Consider the following 19,507-nt stretch of genomic DNA (forward strand, 5'->3'; position numbering starts at 1 on the left):
CAGGGGGTTATCAATGTCTGTGTGTACATTATTATTATGAATATTTTCCATCATTTGTAACAACTACTAAATATTTATGTTTCTTATTTAACTTGACAAACATCTTATATTTACTAAACAATAATTAACTAATCAAGGATAAAATTTAAAAGTTAATACTGTTGAGTTTTTTTTGCTTATTTGTTTTTCCAAACATTTAATTTTTCTGATTGGCTTAGCTATGTGTTAGAAATATATGGACGTGTTTTTTGAAATTCTTGAAAGTTGCTACCTTACCTCATATTTGATTGGTTGTTTTATTTTGTTTTATTTTAAATATGTACATTTGCAAGTTACACAACAAACAGTAAAATACTAAAACAATGATAATTTACATATTCAAGGTATTGAGAATAATAACGTTCATGAATATACAATTTTTTTTCAAGATATCACATACAGTAAGGCATTTAGCTATCACAGAAATTGATTCTGCCATATTATAATAATCAAATAACTCAAAGGAATTTTTTCAACATTCATATATGTAATACATGTTTTACTTTTGATTTACAATGAAACAAAATAGCTGAAAACATAGCAACTTGTGTACAGATTTACATAAAATTCTAGGCTGGTACAAATGTACATGAAAATGAAAGCTCAAAAAGCTTATTTCCGACAGAAGAATTGGTATTTGATAATACAATATCAACAGTATTGATTGTGGTGTGTCATATATATTTAAGAAATGTAAAAGCAAAATTTAATAATGAAAATATTGAATCGACCAACGCTTTTTAAATCTTAAAATTACCCTGGTGGGATATAAATTCAGATTTCCGACATAATGAAAATTTCATATTTGAATAATATATTACATGTATTACATTATATATTATATAACGATGTTATATATAGATTTCAAACAAGGAAATATTTTATAATATTGTACATAGTTATTTGCCTTCTTATTGCTGTGTGCTTCACCGTGTCAGAGGTATTGCTATTGCTATATTTGGTAAGATTACTTATTTTATAATTACTCCCGTATTTTTCCCGTTCAAGTTTTCCTTGCATTCATTGTACTTTTTAAGTAATAATCAACTTTTTTCTTTTGTTTGATATATTAACGGCGTTAGACTGTGGGGTGTGCATACGACGTTTGAGGTTGTTGGTTTGCAGCTGCCCCGGATGAAGAATATGGCGAGGGTTCTAATGGATATACTGGTGGTAGAACATATGGTGCAGGTGTGACGGCAGAGGTCGCTTTAACACCAAAACAAACTTTGTGTAGAATGTAGCCAGCACCAACCAGCAGGGCTATACCAACACAAGCCCCGATAACGGCGCCCACGATAAGTGGCGTATTGTCAGTTTCTTCGTCTGAAAAAAAAATGACAAGGTAATGTATCTTTAACATATCAAAGAACGATATTTCAGACGTAAGACATATCAGACATACAAATATCAAGTTTGCAATGAAAGTAGAAATCTAAACACGATAAAATGAGTAAATAAAAATGAAATAATTTATGAAGAGAAATTGAAATACTTTATCAGACATACAAAATATCAAGTTTGCAATGAAAGTAGAAATATAAACACGATAAAATTATTAAATATTTTTTAATAATAGTTAAAAAATAAACCTTGCTCCTTTTCTTCGCATACATTGTTGATACAGTCAAGAGAAGTGGTTGCACACGTGACACTGTCATCACAATAGGCGCCTAATTGACCATCTGTAAAATTATAGTAAAAATTGAAATTTGAAGTTTGAAAGATTAACTAGCATTCATATATAATTATCTTGTAAATATTTAAATTAACTTACTTATTTTGAACTTCATATAACTCGAATATTGACGATTATTGACTTTGCTCTATAAGCTACACTATTTTTTCTCTACATCAGAAGATTTGTATATATGTATGTATGTGTGTGTATGTGTGCTTGCGTGCGTGCGTGTATGTATGTATGCGCGTGAGTTTATGTATGCATGTATATATTTTCAAATGAACAAAAAAGTGAAAAGAATTGTAAAACTGTAAAAAGGCAGAATCTTGTATAATGCTAAAAATGAAATAATTTACCAACGAAAAATTGATATAATTTAATAGCAGAATTGAAATATTTTACCAACAAAAATGAAATAATTTACGAACAGAAATTCAAATAATTTATCAGACTTACAAAATATCAAGTTTGCAATGAAAGTAGAAATATAAACACGATAAAATTATTAAATATTTTGTAATAATATCAAAATAAACCTTGCTCCTTTTCTTCGCATACATTGTTGATACAGTCAAGAGAAGTGGTTGCACACGTGACACTGTCATCACAATAGCCCCCTAATTGACCATCTGTAAAATTATAGTAAAAATGAAATTTGAAGTTTGAAAGATTAACTAGCATTCATATATAATTATCTTGTAAATATTTAAATTAACTTACTTTATTTTGAACTTCATAAAACTCGAATAGTGACGATTATTGACTTTGCTCTATTAGCTACACTTCTTTTTCTCTACATCAGAAGATTTGTATATATGTATGTATGTGTGTATGTGTGTGTGCGTGCGTGCGTGCGTGCATGTATGTATGCGCGTGGGTACAAAAAAAAGAATTGCAAAACTGATATTTTTTCTAATATTACTAAATAAGGGATCCTCATTGATATAATAATAAATTACCCTGTTTACAATATACGTCAATCACGCGATATCCGTCGTTGCAGACGACACAGATATTACCGTCCTGTAAACAACCACTATCTGTGGTTGCACACGTTACACTGTCATCACAATAGCCGCCTAATTGACCATCTGTAAAATTATAGTAAAAATGAAATTTGAAGTTTAAAAGATGAACTAGCATTCATATATAATTATCATGTAAATATTTAAATTAACTTACTTATTTTGAATTTCATAAAACTCGAATAGTGACGATTATTGACTTTGCTCTATTAGCTACACTACTTTTTCTCTACATCAGAAGATTTGTATGTATGTATGTATGTGTGTATGTATGTATGTGTGTGTATGTGTGCGTCATGCGTGCGAGCGTGTATATATTTATGCGCGTGCGTGCAAAATATGAAAAGGATTGCAAAACTGATATTTTTTCTAATATTACTAAATAAGGGATCCTCATTGATATAATAATAAATTACCCTGTTTACAATATACGTCAATCACGCGATATCCGTCGTTGCAGACGACACAGATATTACCGTCCTGTAAACAACCACTATCTGTGGTTGCACACGTGACACTGTCATCACAATAGCCGCCTAATTGACCATCTGTAAAATTATAGTAAAAATGAAATTTGAAGTTTGAAAGATAAACTAGCATTCATATAAAATTATCTTGTAAATATTTAAATTAACTTACTTATTTTGAACTTCATAAAACTCGAATAGTGACGATTATTGACTTTGCTCTATAAGCTACACTATTTTTTCTCTACATCAGAAGATTTGTATATATGTATGTATGTGTGTGTATGTGTGTGTGCGTGTGTGCGTGTATGTATGTATGTATGTATGTATGCGCGTGCGTGCAAAAAAAATGAAAAGAATTGCAAAACTGATATTTTTTCTAATATTACTAAATAAGGGATCCTCATTGATATAATAATAAATTGTATCATAGTTTGGGGACCTTTCTGTTGAAAAAGTGTCAGAGTTAAATCGTATACATATACATGCACAGTGCGGTAACTGGAGTGCAGGTATCAGTTACCCGCACTCCAGATCATGCCCGTTGATTGGCTCATTTTTGCTGGGGTTTACATTTTGTGACGGCAGAGAAAGGGAAAGCGGCAGAAATATCATATTCAGATGCTAGATCATTGGTTACTTTTTCCCGGGGTTTAAAATTGTGACAACAGGGAACGTGTTTTTATGTTTGACTATGATACAAAAGAGAAAGAACACCAAAAACACTCGGCAATCTGATTTATACTCGGGGGCTACGCCCCCTCGTACAAATCAGATAGCCTCGTGTTTCGGTGCTCTTTCTATTACTTACCCTGTTTACAATATATGTCAATCACGCGATATCCGTCGTTGCAGACGACACAGATATTACCGTCCTGTAAACAACCACTATCTGTGGTTGCACACGTGACACTGTCATCACAATAGCCGCCTAATTGACCATCTGTAAAATTATAGTAAAAATGAAATTTGAAGTTTGAAAGTTAAACTAGCATTCATATATAATTATCTTGTAAATAATTAAATTGACTTACTTTATTTTGAACTTCATAAAACTCGAATAGTGACGATTATTGACTTTGATCTATAAGCTACACTACTTTTCTCTACATCAGAAGATTTTTTTATATGCATGTATATATGTGTGTATGTGTGTGTGCGTGCGTGTATGTATATATGTATGCGCATGCGTGCGTGCGTTTATGTATGTATGTATGTATGTATATATTTTTTAAATGCACAAAAAAATGAAAAGAATTGCAAAAGTGATATTTTTTCTAATATTACTAAATAAGGGATCCTCATTGATATAATAATAAATTACCCTGTTTACAATATATGTCAATCACGCGATATCCGTCGTTGCAGACGACACATATTTTACAGTCCTGTAAACAACCACCATCTGTGATAGCACTACATTCTGAGGAATCTATACACGAACCACCAATTTCTCCAGCTGTAAAAAGGCAATTATCATGCTAAAAATACTTTAAAATCAGCCATTTAAGTAAAATACCAACAGAAATTTAAATAATTCACCTTAAAAAACATGAAATCATTTACCAGGAGAAATTGAAACATCTTACTATCAGAAGTTTAAAAAACTTTTTCAAAAAATGAAAGCATATACCTAGGGAAATTGAACTAATTTACTAGCAGAAATTGAAAAAAAACCAGCCTATTTTGAAAGACTTTACCAACAAAAAAATGAAACAATTTACTTGCAGAAATTGAAAAAAAAATCTACCATATTTTAAATATTTGACCAACAAAAATGAAATAATTTACGAGCAGAAATTGAAAAAAAACTAGCATATTTTGAAATAATTTACCAACCAAAATGAAATAATTTACGAATAGAAATTGAAAAAAACTAGCATATTTTGAAATAATTTACTAACAAAAATGAAATAATTTACTAGCAGAAATTGACAAAAACTAGCATATTTTGCAATAATTTACCAACAAAAATGAAATAATTTACTAGCCAGAAATTGAAATATTTTACAAGAAAAATGAAATAATTTACCAACAAAAATGAAATAATTTACGAACAGAAATTGAAATAATTTACCAGCTGAATTTGAGATATTTTACCAACAAAATTTCAAGTAATTTTACAGGAGAAATTAAAATAATTTCTAAGCAAATATTTAAATAATTTACCAGCAAAAATTATAATACATAAAATCTGTATAGAGAAATGTATATAATACCAGCAGGAATTCCAGCTAATGGATCTGTCACGGTGCCATAAAACTGTATACTCCAGTAATAAAGGTTCATACCTAGGTATAGATTTTAATATATTAGAATTCATCTTATAGTCAAGTCAAATAGTATACAAACGTGCCAAAAATCATAGTTTAACGTTCTTGACAAAATAGTGTTATATGCGTCGACTTTACCAGCAAATTTTTCTTACAACAAAATGTTTTCTTGTATTTATACTTATGGCATCTGATTTATGCATACACAGATCTATTTTATATCATCATTTTCATGATAAATTAACATAGATCTATATTATATTATAAAACTTTTATATCTCATAATGAAGCTGTTTTTCTTGTCATATTTCTGGTGGTTTGTTGTTGTTGTTTTTTATGTGATTTTAGAAAAAAATATAAACGCATCTATCAATAAGATAAACATACTTGTTCCACCGATCGCATCAGACATAGTTAATGTCCAGTCACCTTCCGGGTTTTCGCCCCATGTATGAACGGACATAAAATCCCAGGTTATTGACGACGACGACAAATCGTTAGTTCTCGATCTGAATATTTTACTTCGGGTACCCGACGGGGAGTCAATGAAGAATTCAACATTTCCTCGTCTCGAGGCACGGTATCTAATGGTAACAATCACGTGCTCTAGATTGCTTATGCAACACTGGCTGGCAGAGTACGTGCTCACTATCGATGACGTCACTGAATTTCTTTAAAATATATAAATACAAAACTTTCAAAACGCACAAAAGTGTTCCAAATCAGCCACTATAGGTTTAGTGATTGATTACTATTATTAAAAGTTTAGTTCAATAAATTGTATAGAAGTTTTAAATAAAACAGAAAAAAAACAAGAACAGCACGATAGCGTCAGTTTCTTTACTTTGGGATAATGATACACTTTTCATTATATTCTCCTAGTTGATTAAGTAATAATAATGATTTGTTTATCTAAATTCATGACTTCTTACGACTTAACAAAAAACCTATCAACTCTTCAAGTGAAATATAATTTTTCCAATAGGGCTGCTTTTAGAACTACATATTTGGAACGCATCAGAAATGAACTGGCCTTATTCATTCTGACATTACAAGTATTACATTCATATTTAAAAGTATATTTCATTAAAAGATAATATTCTGTATAATAATGATAAGATCAATTACATATCCACGTTAATTTGTGTCGATGAGCAGATTGTACTAGAAGGTACATTTTTCCAAGATGGCGCGTTGTCCACCATCGCCTCAGCGTCCATTAACCCGAATCCGAACCAATGACTTACTACAAGTATAGGTTAGTAATAATTATTACTGGTTAGCATGTACAGTTAAATTGTTGGAGCGCCTGTTCTGCTCTTTACCACTTATTTAAATTTTGCTTATCAATAAACACTAACCAATTTAGTTTTTAAAATAATATTTTTTAACACTGATCGATCAAAGCCCATTTACTAGACTAAATTATGTTGGAATAGATTTAAAATATTTGAATAATTATTGATTTTTGAATAATTACAACATGAATCTCTATGCTACATCATGTTTCTATAATATACCTGTTTTACCAGCAGCATTCGTGTAGAAATTTGCGTCAGCATGTAAACCTGAAGATATAGAATATTCAACCAACATATGCTGCATGTCTCTCCACGTCAGTGCTGGACTGAAAACAATAAATGACTTATTTAGTTTGAAGGATGGATGAGGAAACATTTAGAACATGGTGCTGTACTTGCTAGACAATACTTGACCGTATTGCATGACAATTTTATAGAGTGATAGTTATCAAAGATGAAAATAATCGGATATGACATAATTATGTATTTATCATACTTTGCTTGTAGTGTTAATGCAAATATTCCGGAAGCTAGAGGGCAAGCTGATGAGGTCCCCGAGAAGTCATTCACACAGGTGTTACTAGGTCCTGTTGTTGCCTGCAAAATCAAACATAACTCAGTCTTATGCACAACGGAATTTAAACTTTTATACGAGTCTCGTTACAGTGTTTTAAAGGGAAAATATTATAGTCTGAAGATATACAATAAAAACTCAACAAATAAATTTATACTTGAATAATCTAATGTGTGTAAAGGAATAAAATATAAGATTAAAACAAAAAATATTAAAATAGACATAACAATGGAGACAAAACTTTCAATTTGTAATATCATACATGTACTAAATAAAATTTCAATTATGAACAGTAATCATTTGAAACTTTAAAAGTATATTCTAATTTTTGGTGCATTCGATTATCATTTATGAATATATAAATGTGTATAATTTGACTATATTCAATATAATTCCATAAATTAGCACCTTTACAAATTAGTTAGATAATCAAAGGTCCAAGTACTATGTATGCTATGTTCAAAAATATCAAATTAATGCATTTACAATTCGTGCGTTTGGGAAGTCACCACTGTAAGTTGCGGCAAGAATAGCTGTACAATGTTCGGAGTACCAAGTCGGCGCAGATGTCTCCGACACGGCGCCAATAGCTATCGTATAAATACTATTAGAATATCCGTCGGCATTACAATCATCATAATCTCCTCCGTTACCAGACGCCCACGAATATATCACACCCTTACCCCCTCTACCCTGTAACCATGGAGATAATGTTAGTTATAATGTTTGTCATACGACTTAAGATATAATAAATACATTTGTAAAGATTCATTCAATGCTACACCAAATATATTTATTAATATTTACTCAAAGATACATTTATGAAATATATTTTATAAATATTGACTCAGATATATCAAATAAATTTATAGATATTCACTCAAAGATAATTTAACATATTTAAGAAATAATATATCCCAAACTGTGATTTTATCGCTCAATAACATCACTGTTTGGAGTTCGGATACGAGGAATTATATCATGAGGGCGTAGCCCGAATGATATAATGATGCGCATCCGAACGACAAACAGAAATGTTATCCAGCGATAAAATCACTAATTTGGATATATTATTTCGATTCTAACACGACATCAACAAATGAATGCTGTCGTATCTGATTTCAAGCAAAATTGCGCCTGATTGTTTCCGTATTTATTGTCAGCGCGTCGGATTTTATAATGGTTACGTCACAAGCCCTATCTTTTGGCCATTTTCAAAAAGAAAACCTCCACATTTTTTATATGTTTATGTTAAAGGAACATCAGTTTTTACGAGTTTCACAAAATTGTTTATATATTAACTTACACGAATATGTCTGATGTACATGTATATACATTTGTAGTTATCTATGTTTAAAATTCAGTATGTGTGTTAATGATATATGTTGTATATAATTCATTATGCTTAAAATAAATAATTAAGGTCATTCACTGACCATTTAATCACATATGGCATTGTTTTTCCTCACACCGGCCGTCATAAATCTAAGCTATGTTTTGCATAGCGATTTTTATGTAAGCAGGTGAAAGGAACGGGATAACGTGTGCTAGACCCTGAAAGACTGTCGGCCAATGAGAATCGTTAATATCCCTTAAAGAATTTCGGCCAATGAAAATCGTTTAAACCCTTATCAGCATACCGCTTCCAGAACCCAGTTTAAACCAGTTACGTTTGCGGCCGGACACTCTAAACAAAGAATATTTTGCATTTTAAGATTTAAAAAAATAGAACTAAAAAACAATAAAAACAAAAACCTAAAAAAAAAAAACAATAGAAAAAAAAAAAAAAGAAAAATAAGAAAAAATCAAAATATTAAAAAAAATATTAAAAAGAATAATAAAAAAAAAAAAAACTAAAAAAAAAAATAATAAATAAAAAAAAAACATAAAAAAAAAGAATAAAAAAAAACATAAATAACAATAAAATTAAAAAAATAATTAGTAAAGATAAAACGGATAAGTCGAATGGTAATGTACGCAAAAAATGTAAAAGACAAATAGGGGATATAGAATAAGAGAGAAAGATATTAAAAAACAAAAAAACGAAAGCAAATAAATATTTAAATCTAAAAGTAGCAATTCACAGTAAAAACAAAAAACAAAAAATAAAAATAAAAATAAAATAATAATACAACATATAAATATATAAAAAATTTTAACAATAAATAAAAAAGCTATATAGTCAAGTCGGCGCAGATGTCTCCGACACGGCGCCTAAATAGCTATCGTATAAATATTATTAGAATATCCGTCGGCATTACAATCATCATAATCTCCTCCGTTACCAGACGCCCACGAATATATCACACCCTTACCCCCTCTACCCTGTAACCATGGAGATAATGTTAGTTTATGACTTAAGATATAATAAATACATTTCAATGATACACCAAATATATTTATTAATACTCAAAGATACATTTATGAAATATATATTCTATAAATATTGACTCAGATGTATTATTTAAATTTATAGATATTCACTCAAAGATAATTTAACATATTTAAGAAATAATATATCCCAAACTGTGATTTTATCGCTCAATGACATCACTGTTTTGAGTTCGGATACGAGAAATTATATCATGAGGGCGTAGCCCGAGTGATATAATGATGCGCATCCGAACGACAAACAGAAATGTTATCCAGCGATAAAATCACTAATTTGGATATATTATTTCGATTCTAACACGACATCAACAAATGAATGCTGTCGTATCTGATTTCAAGCAAAATTGCGCCTGATTGTTTCCGTATTTATTGTCAGCGCGTCGGATTTTATAATGGTTACGTCACAAGCCCTATCTTTTGGCCATTTTCAAAAGAAAACCTCCACATTTTTATATGTTTATGTTAAAGGAACATCAGTTTTACGAGTTTCACAAAATTGTTTATATATTAACTTACACGAATATGTCTGATGTACATGTATATACATTTGTAGTTATCTATGTTTAAAATTCAGTATGTGTGTTAATGATATATGTTGTATATAATTCATTATGCTTAAAATAAATAATTAAGGTCATTCACTGACCATTTAATCACATATGGCATTGTTTTTCCTCACACCGGCCGTCATAAATCTAAGCTATGTTTTGCATAGCGATTTTTATGTAAGCAGGTGAAAGGAACGGGATAACGTGTGCTAGACCCTGAAAGACTGTCGGCCAATGAGAATCGTTAATATCCCTTAAAGAATTTCGGCCAATGAAAATCGTTAACCCTTATCAGCATACCGCTTCCAGAACCAGTTTAAACCAGTTACGTTTGCGGCCGGACACTCTAAACAAAGAAAATTTTGCATTTTAACCCACCGCCATCCCCAACTCCACACTTTTTATAAAAAAATTTACAAACATAATCTGATACATTTTAGTATGCCTATGCTTCACAACATTTTACTATAACATTCTTTTACTCGAATTAAATTTGTATATAGCTTAAGGTGTTGTTTACATTCAATTTCAAAAGAAAACCTCCATATTTTTATTTGTTTATGTTAAAGGAACATCAATTTTACGCTATTCACAAAATTGTTTATATATCAACTTACACAAATATGTTCAATGTATATGTATAAAGTTATCTTTGTTTAAAATTCAGTATGTGTGTTAATGATATATGTTGTATATAATTCATTATGTTTAAAATAAAAAAGGTCATTCACTGACCATTTATTAACATATGGCATTGTTTTTCCTTACACCGGCCGTCATAAATAAATTTATAGATATTCACTCAAAGATAATTTAACATATTTAAGAAATAATATATCCCAAACTGTTATTTTATCGCTCAATGACATCACTGTTTGGAGTTCGGATACGAGGAATTATATCACGAGGGCGTAGCCCGAGTGATATAATGATGCGCATCAGAACGACAAACGATTCTAACACGTTATCAACAAATGAATGCTGTCGTACCTGATATTAAACAAAATTGCGCCTAATTGTTTCCGTACTTATTGTCAGCGCGTCGGATTTTAGAGTGGTTACGTCACATGTACAATGATTACGTCACATGTCTATATAAGAACGTCAAACAGTGATTGTAAAGCACAATAACACACACTTTCGGTCTAATAGGGAAAATGCGGGTCGTGTTAGAATTATAAATATTCACTTAAAGATATATTAAGTATATACTTTAAATACTACTTTAAAACCCAAACACAATGACCTTACGTTTGAGTCTTGTTAGACAATAATATCACAACAAAACGTTTACCCCAGTCACCCCTGTTTGTAAAGCTTCCCGTTGTATACTGGATAGCGAAAAAAACGTTTCGCCGTCATCGCTTGGACCCCAGCTGTTACTATATATATCGATGCTCGAGAGCTCGTGCGTTAACGCTAAAGCTTCCTCTGCTTCAGTAGCAGGGTACGTGTAGTCTAAAATACGTATTGCTGTAGAATAAACGTAAAATACTATTATAATTTTCCTTAATATTGTCAGGACTATTCCTCAGCAGTTCATCGAAAGGAAGATTCACTATCAAGAGGACTATGTTAGTTGTTTCGATGATTTTTTGTTACAAAGTTACTGTATGTCTCTGTTTTGCAGACTATTTCCTAGGAACTAATAAGAACCTTAAAACTTCATATACATGTGCACGTAAGTAGCTCTTTTGGTTTAATATTTTTTCAGGAATGCCCCTTCTTTATGCTTTTTGTTCGGACTATTTCTAAGCAATTAAGCAATCCTGACTACAAAGTAGAGTGCATATTATATAGCAGACTTATATTCTAGAAAACACTTATAGATAACTATATACGTAACGTGTTTATATGTGTATGCATGTACTTAAAATCGGGTCATCTATGACTGCTTTTATTTCGAAGGCTGGTTTAAGTGTACGTGTATTTTAATACGCCCCTCAACGTAAGTATTTAATATATAGAAAAAATCGCTTAAAGGTAAACTATTTTAACCTGGTATGGAAGCCTCATATGCCACGCCCACTATACAAACCGTATTCTTGACAGCTGCCACAACACCTGCACAATTTGTACCATGTCTGTAACAAAATTATCCCCAATAACATTGGTTCAAATATCAGACCTTTATGCTAAAACATTACTATTCAAATTGGAGTTTAGCATAATGCTTCATGTACGGCACACAAACCCTGTCGGTGAAAAAATTAGCTCACCGCTGAGAGTGCTTTGGTTTATGCCTTAATATGTGGGATTGTGGGATACTTTCCTATATGCTAATACATCACCTTTAGTTTTTGCAAGTTTTGATGCTCATTATGAGTATTATGACGTTCTATCAACACAGTTACAGATATAAAGACAATTTGTTAAGAAACTCTTTACGATGGAAATTTCTAGTGTTGCAACACATGTATTAAAAATGCATGACTTAGAAGCTAGTTAAAAACTTCTATTAAATGATGAATTAAAGAACGATCAAAGAACGATGAAAGACTATGTACATAATGTATTTCCATTTTAGATTTAATAAGAAAATAACATATAAACCAAGTACCCATCATAGGGTCCGAAGTGTGACGGATCAGCAATGTCATATATGATATCATAACTCAACCCAGCATTCTAAAATAAAATACAAAAGTTAATATTTTTAAATATTGGCAATTTGAATTATTCTAAATCATTATAGCATTATTATTTAATGTTATAGAAATTGTAATTGATAATTTCTTTTTCATAACAATAATAATCGTTACACTTTGCAATGTCCACTCGACAAAATGAAATAATTAAACGAACACGAACAAATATCCTTTATGTCATTCCACCGGAATAAAAGTTTTCTAAAATGAGAATGTGCGTCTTCCATGTCTCATGTTTGAAATTGATATTGATATGTTGAAAGCAGAGGAGTAGCTACCTTTTATAAAGAAAAGAAATAATTACAAAAATAGTTTTATGGCCTAACATGTCAGCAATATGGGACCATGATTTATATAGTTTTTAAGGACTTACATAGTTACCAGAAAGATCGCCATGATCAACATCAATACCGTCATCCACTATTGCTATGGTAATACCACTTCCGGTGAAACCTTTGTCCCACGCATTGTAAACATTCATACTTGGACTTTGACTTGTTTGCTGTTATGAAAACGTTAATCAACTTAGTATCATACTTATAAATATGTCAGCATACACAGGAGAGAAAATGCCTGTAATATTACCAATTTGAAATGAGACGCTTAAATCATACTTCATTTTTCTTCCAATAATTGCAACACAAATTTTAGAGACGTGTTTATGTAATTAGACTGAATAAAATACAATAAGCTTTAGTAAATATCATAGAGTGCAAAGATATAACTTTTTTTTTAGTAAGAGAAAATATCACTAAGAACTCACCAATTGCCATTGGTCAGACCATTTGGCATCGCTGATTGGAACAGCCTTTTTAGTTTTATGTTGATGGGTTAACTTTTGAATTTCTATCTGAAGGCAAAATAAATTCTCTGCATACAGTATACTCCGAATTCATAATGTATTTTCATTTTAAACGTTAGCGAGTAAAAGTATACATGGAATGACTTACGATTTATGTCCATGTCCTATATATATCTATAATTTTATTCATACCGTATTAAGAAGTATTCTATTCTAATTTTTATATCACCAATTTTGTTTCGATTAAAATCATTTTTAGTTGCTGTTTATGAAAACGATTCATTCCTAGAGCGCAAAGAACAAATGTCTTTCCTCACAATCAACATCTGAAACATCTGTCCTCAAATAAACATCTAGAACAAATATCCTCCTCACAATAAACATCTATAAATAACGATGAATACCTAAAACACTTGTCCTCACGATGAACATCTCAGAACCAATAACCCAACCCAACAACGACAAATTACCTAATAACCTAACGATAGACGTCTGACACAGTGATACTATTGTACAAATCTTTATACCTTATGTCCTTACCACATGACCAACATGTAGAATAAATATCCTTACCTCAAAACCAACAACAAATGTCCTTACCTCACCACCAGCGTCATGAACATATGTCCTTACTTCATATGATCAACATCTAGAACAAATTTCCTAACCTCACGACCAACATTTGGACAAATTTCCTCACCTCACGACAAAAGTCTAGAACAAATTTCCTTACCTTACGACCAACATTTGGACAAATTTCCTTTCTTCACGATCAACATTTGGACAAATTTCCTGACCTTACGACCAACGTCTGGAACAAATATCCTTACCCCACGGCCAACATCTAAAACAAATTTGTTACCTCACAATCAACGTCTGGAACAAATGTCCTTACCTCACGACCAACGTTTAAAATAAATATCCTTACCCCACGTCCAATATCTTGAACAAATTTCCTTACGTCATGATCATCGTCTGGAATAAATTTCAACACCTCACGACTAACGTCAAGAACAAATGTCCTTACCTCAAAACCAACGTCTATAACAAATATCCTAACCTCAAGACATACGTCTAGAGCAAATGTCCTTTTCCAAAGATCAACGTCTAGAACAAATACCCTTACCTCACGACCAGTATTTGGACAAATTTCCTTTTCTTACGACCAACATTTGAACAAATGTCCTTACCTCACGATGAGATTCGATAAGCTGGTCTATATCAACCGAGGAAGGAACAATAAACTCATATCTGGTGAGAACCTGAAACAGGTAATAGCTGCATCTATAGCGTACTAACAGGAAATGCCTACATCTATACCGTACTAAAAACAATGTTTCCTCACATGATAGCACGTCTGACTTGTAATAAGGCAGACAAGAAATTTAAACAAAACTGATCACAAGTCCATCATTTCTTTTACAAAGCTGGCATAAGCTAAGGAATAAGGTAAGCCTAATACAAACAAAATGTGAGATTATAGTTTATATAATACAATATTTTATGTTATTCATCAGGATATATGCGTATTTACAATAAATAAATACGGTTACTTATTGTATGGCATGTTTTTCCCCTGGTTCGCTTAATAATTAATGCTAGCCGGTGATTAGTAGATTTACCGCATAGAATAATTGTCAGTTGATAAAAAAATTTCTTAATCGTTAATAATCATATTGTTTTAAGAACGGACGAGGTTTTTTTAAATTGATACTGTCAATCACCAATTGAATTAACTTGATAATAGTGTCCGTTAAGTGTCGAGATTACAAAAAAATCCCGATAAAGAGTTGACAGTGTCGGTGTAACGTTGTAAACTGACCCCAATAAACTAATGACCCCCTGTCAATATTTTATGTAAAATAAAAACCCGCGATCAAAATATATAGACCGGGGTGTCATAACACGACTCCCATACACGTAGAAAAATGATCCTCACATAGAATACTGACCCCCTGTAGTATAGCGACCGCCCCCTCACATCCAAACTATAAAGCTCTTATTGGACTCTTTAAAAGATACACTGTCAATATTATTATCTTCAGATGGAAAATAAGTAATGTCACGTCCTTGTGACCGAATCTTTTCACTACTATCGGACGGAATGGTTTCTAGCTACTATAACCGTAGCCTATCCTCATTCTGCAGGAGAATATAAATGAATTTGATCTATACATAAGGAGTAAAGTAATAGCATTTTCTACAAATGACAACGGCTAGGGTCATTCGACTGCAGCACGATTTATATGCTCAAAGGTAATAAAACTATTAGGCCATCCACCTCATCATTTCGCCTTAATTTGTATACATGTATATATATGTACATGTATATATGGGTACTTATAAGTATCTTATTGGTCACAAAAATATGAAGGATTTTGGCATTACTTCCATAGTTATTATAAAACATAGTCCTTTTGCATGCATCTATTGTCTTTAAACTTTCTAGAAAATGAAATATTTTCTTCTTTAAAATGAGACCGTTAGCCTTTTCTTAAATTCTGACCCGATGACTGTTTCCAGTTTCAAAATGCTTACATTACACTGTACTCATGGTAAATATATAAAGCTAATATGCTAAAATGAAAAGGAAAAACTTGAGAATATCTAAACAACATCAACCGAAGAAGGTTTAGTTCCATTTTTAAAAATGCGTAATGTTTCCGTAACTTATTTCCAAATCATATTATATAGTATGTATTCATTTCCTCTTTTTTAACAATATTGATTCATGTATTAAGAGTTTCATAAATGTTTATTCTTCGCTTACTTGAAGGTCAACCATAAATCACAAAAACTTCAAAATAATTATTATTGCACATTTATAGTTGGTTTCTATTTACACATAATATATGCATATGGCTTTCTTTGCTCATGATCAGCCATTTATCACCCTATTAAGCTTACTTCAATTATGCTGAATACAAATCAGTGTAAAACTTCATGTTCTAAAGTAGCACTGTGTTAATGAAAAATAACATTCATTTAATTGAAATGTAACAAAGAACAACATTAAACGACTTTTCCAGATCCGAACATTTACGAAACAAACACTATATCACTGCACTGTTGAGCACTTAGCATAATTGAGTAAGAATGCAGCTCGTAGAAAATTCAGATTATTAATGTATGCTTTATTTGCGCGGTATGTCAGTACTATAGAAATGAATTGATAAAGAACTGATTTTTCTCTCAGTCAAAATACCTAATTACATATAAAAAGATGATGGCCTTTATAGCTGAATTGTATAGGTGAAGGCAAAATATGAAGAAAATATTTGAACTTGCACTTTACCGAAACTCTGCGTTTCCACTAAAATGAACACTTTTTCGGATAGTAGAATTTCCATTAGACGTTTAATACTTTGAATTTCATTTTTATAAGATGTCCTTTTTATAAGATGTTCGCTTGTTCTAAGCGGAACCTATCTTACCGTTGTTTTGCCAGCTTTATAGTTAAAATAAGGTTTTATTATTTTATATATAAGGGGGTCAGTATTTTATAGAAGAGAGTCAGTATATTTTATATAAAATAATGACTGGAGTCACTTTACAACGTTACACCGGCTCTCGGACCCTTATACGGAGAATGGAGCGAAAAGATGATCACTTTCTTTCTCGCATCAAAAAAAATGGTTATGGTTATATAATCCAGAGACACTCAAAAGAGTACCCTTCAGAAACAATGACGTTGGTGAAATTTTTCATTCTTATTGCGACGTCACGTACGTCATTTTGTTTAATCATCAGCGTGCGCCGAATCGTGTACCCCTTGTGATTAAATAATTGAAATGTGACTTTTAAATACATTTATAAGTTAATTTTAAGTCGGCTATGTTCAAAATGTTACAATAATACCTTTCTCCTTAATTTGAGACCTAGTTTATCTTCTAAATCAGCAAGCTGTCCATCATAAGACACCAATACACTGTTACTAGTTCCTTTTACCCGAGATGAAAATCCACCCGCAATAGAAAATACAACAATAAAAATACTTATTTGTAAACGCATATTTTTTGAAATACAGATAGTTTTCAAGCTTAATTTGTCCTTTGCTTAATATTAATATTAACAAATTATCTAAAATTATTTCAAATGTTTATAAAAATCGATTTAAAATGTGTTTTTACATTACAAAACGTTTAAGTAAAAGACTATTTCATTTTATTTTCAATGTACTTCCTACTACTTCGGTGAATATATTTCTTGAACCTTGAAATGGTTAGTTGATCATATATCATTATTACAAAGAGAACTTACTGACCATTTTCGAATCTTTTCTCCAACAACTTAGCGTTTCACTTGGCGAAGAACAAACCTCTTTCAACAAGCAAGATTAGATTTCTTTTTAATTACCCCTATTCTTTTTACAAGTGTACCAAGTTTTCGTTCTGATCATTCTATTATTCTACTAAAACTGAAATTTGTAAGTTTTGATCATGGTAAAGGATTGTGGAAGCATAATAATTCACTTTTAAAAGATTTAGATTATCTGAAGAAAAGTAATCAGATGATAAAACTGCTTTGCTGTTCCGATATATAAATATGAAAACATTTTAGATATAAATCCGTCAGACTTGCAATTAACAATAATTGTTAAGTTATTTCTTGACACCTTATTAATGGAAATTAGAGGAAAATCTATTTCATATAGTTCATATAAAAAGAAAGAATCAAATAAACGGGAAATTTCATTTTCTGCTGATAAAGTTGAGCAATTAAATAACTTAAAAGAAGAACTTAATAAAATAGAGAATGAAAAACTTAAAGGTTTTATTATAAGATCAAAAGGTTGATATTGGATTATTGATGGTGAAAAACCCAAGCAAATTGTTCTGTAATTTAGAAAAGAATAATTATACAACAAAAACAATTTTCAGTGTAATTAATGATGATGGAACAGAAATTTCAAATCAGACGGACATTCTCAAAGAAATCTCTGCTTTTTATTTCAAATTGTATTCAGCAAACAACATAGAAAATTCAAATGAAACTTTCAAATATTTTATTGATAGCTTAACTTTTCCCAAATTATCAGAAAATGATGCTGCATCTATAGAAGGACCAATAACAATAAATGAGGCGTCAAATGTTTAAAAAAATATGGCTAACAATAAAAGACCAGGAACTTCGGGCTTTAATGCAGACATTTATAAAGTTTTTGGAACCGTATTGGTATGTTTGTTTGTAGGGCTTTAAATCATGCTTTTTCATCAGGGTCTTTGTCGCTTACGCAAACACAGGGAATCATTATATGTATTCCGAAAGAATAAAATAATCTAGAAAATATTTAAATAACTGGATACCAATTACTCTGTTAAAATGCGTCTATAAAATAGGATCAGGCTGTATTGCAAATCGTTTAAAGAAATTTTTAGATAAAATAGTTAGTAATGATCAAACAGGCTTTATTAAAGGCAGATTTATCGGCGAAAATACTAGATTAATCTATGATATTGTAAAGGAATGACTTGTATTTGAACATTTTTTATGTACTGTTATATTTATTTAACATCTTAAGAGTTGTGTTTACTCTACCAGGTCGTGAAAATACATGACAATTGTTAACAAATAAATTTACCTTAATTTCTGTCAGACCTATGCCTTAGAAAAGAGATTGACATTCAATGGCATGTGTAAATATCTGGTAAAACGTCATTTATTGACTTGTAACAACTGTGGAACACCAGCGAGAAGTTTTCGTTTTTCCTTTAAATTTATCACTATCAGCGGAAGCTTGATTAATGAGCAAATGAAT

The 19,507-nt window shown here is 30.9% G+C and overlaps 1 protein-coding gene across 1 annotated transcript; it reads right to left on the reverse strand.

Annotated features, from left to right (window-relative positions):
* Positions 1-900: 900 nt before the first annotated feature.
* On the reverse strand, positions 901-17,885 carry LOC132747149 (neuroendocrine convertase 2-like). The gene is made up of 20 exons (XM_060736473.1): positions 17,608-17,885; positions 14,940-15,011; positions 13,711-13,797; positions 13,321-13,449; positions 12,860-12,927; positions 12,298-12,383; positions 11,594-11,772; positions 9,584-9,685; positions 7,847-8,071; positions 7,283-7,383; positions 7,006-7,112; positions 6,614-6,731; positions 5,873-6,156; positions 5,432-5,503; positions 4,537-4,671; positions 4,024-4,155; positions 3,162-3,293; positions 2,680-2,811; positions 1,632-1,724; positions 901-1,365 (listed from the first exon to the last, which is right to left on the reverse strand). Exons 1-20 carry the CDS (start codon positions 17,758-17,760, stop codon positions 1,118-1,120), a joined length of 2,655 nt encoding a protein of 884 aa, XP_060592456.1. The 5' UTR covers positions 17,761-17,885; the 3' UTR covers positions 901-1,117.
* Positions 17,886-19,507: the final 1,622 nt, after the last annotated feature.

Source organism: Ruditapes philippinarum, unplaced genomic scaffold, assembly GCF_026571515.1.
Source record: "Ruditapes philippinarum isolate M1 unplaced genomic scaffold, ASM2657151v2 ctg8793_1_1_1_1, whole genome shotgun sequence".
In the NCBI taxonomy this organism is placed as follows: Eukaryota; Metazoa; Mollusca; class Bivalvia; order Venerida; family Veneridae; genus Ruditapes; species Ruditapes philippinarum.

What these genes read in the sequence shown, in the direction of transcription:
- LOC132747149 (XM_060736473.1), bottom strand. Translation starts at nt 17,760, where the DNA reads ATGCGTTTACAAATAAGTATTTTTATTGTTGTATTTTCTATTGCGGGT. An exon ending in CTAATAATATTTATACGATA is followed by an intron (nt 8,072 to 9,583) that starts GCTATTTAGGCG and finishes TTATAACTAACA; the next exon opens with TTATCTCCATGGTTACAGGG. An exon ending in ATTAGCTGGAATTCCTGCTG is followed by an intron (nt 4,672 to 5,431) that starts GTATTATATACA and finishes GCCTTTTTACAG; the next exon opens with CTGGAGAAATTGGTGGTTCG.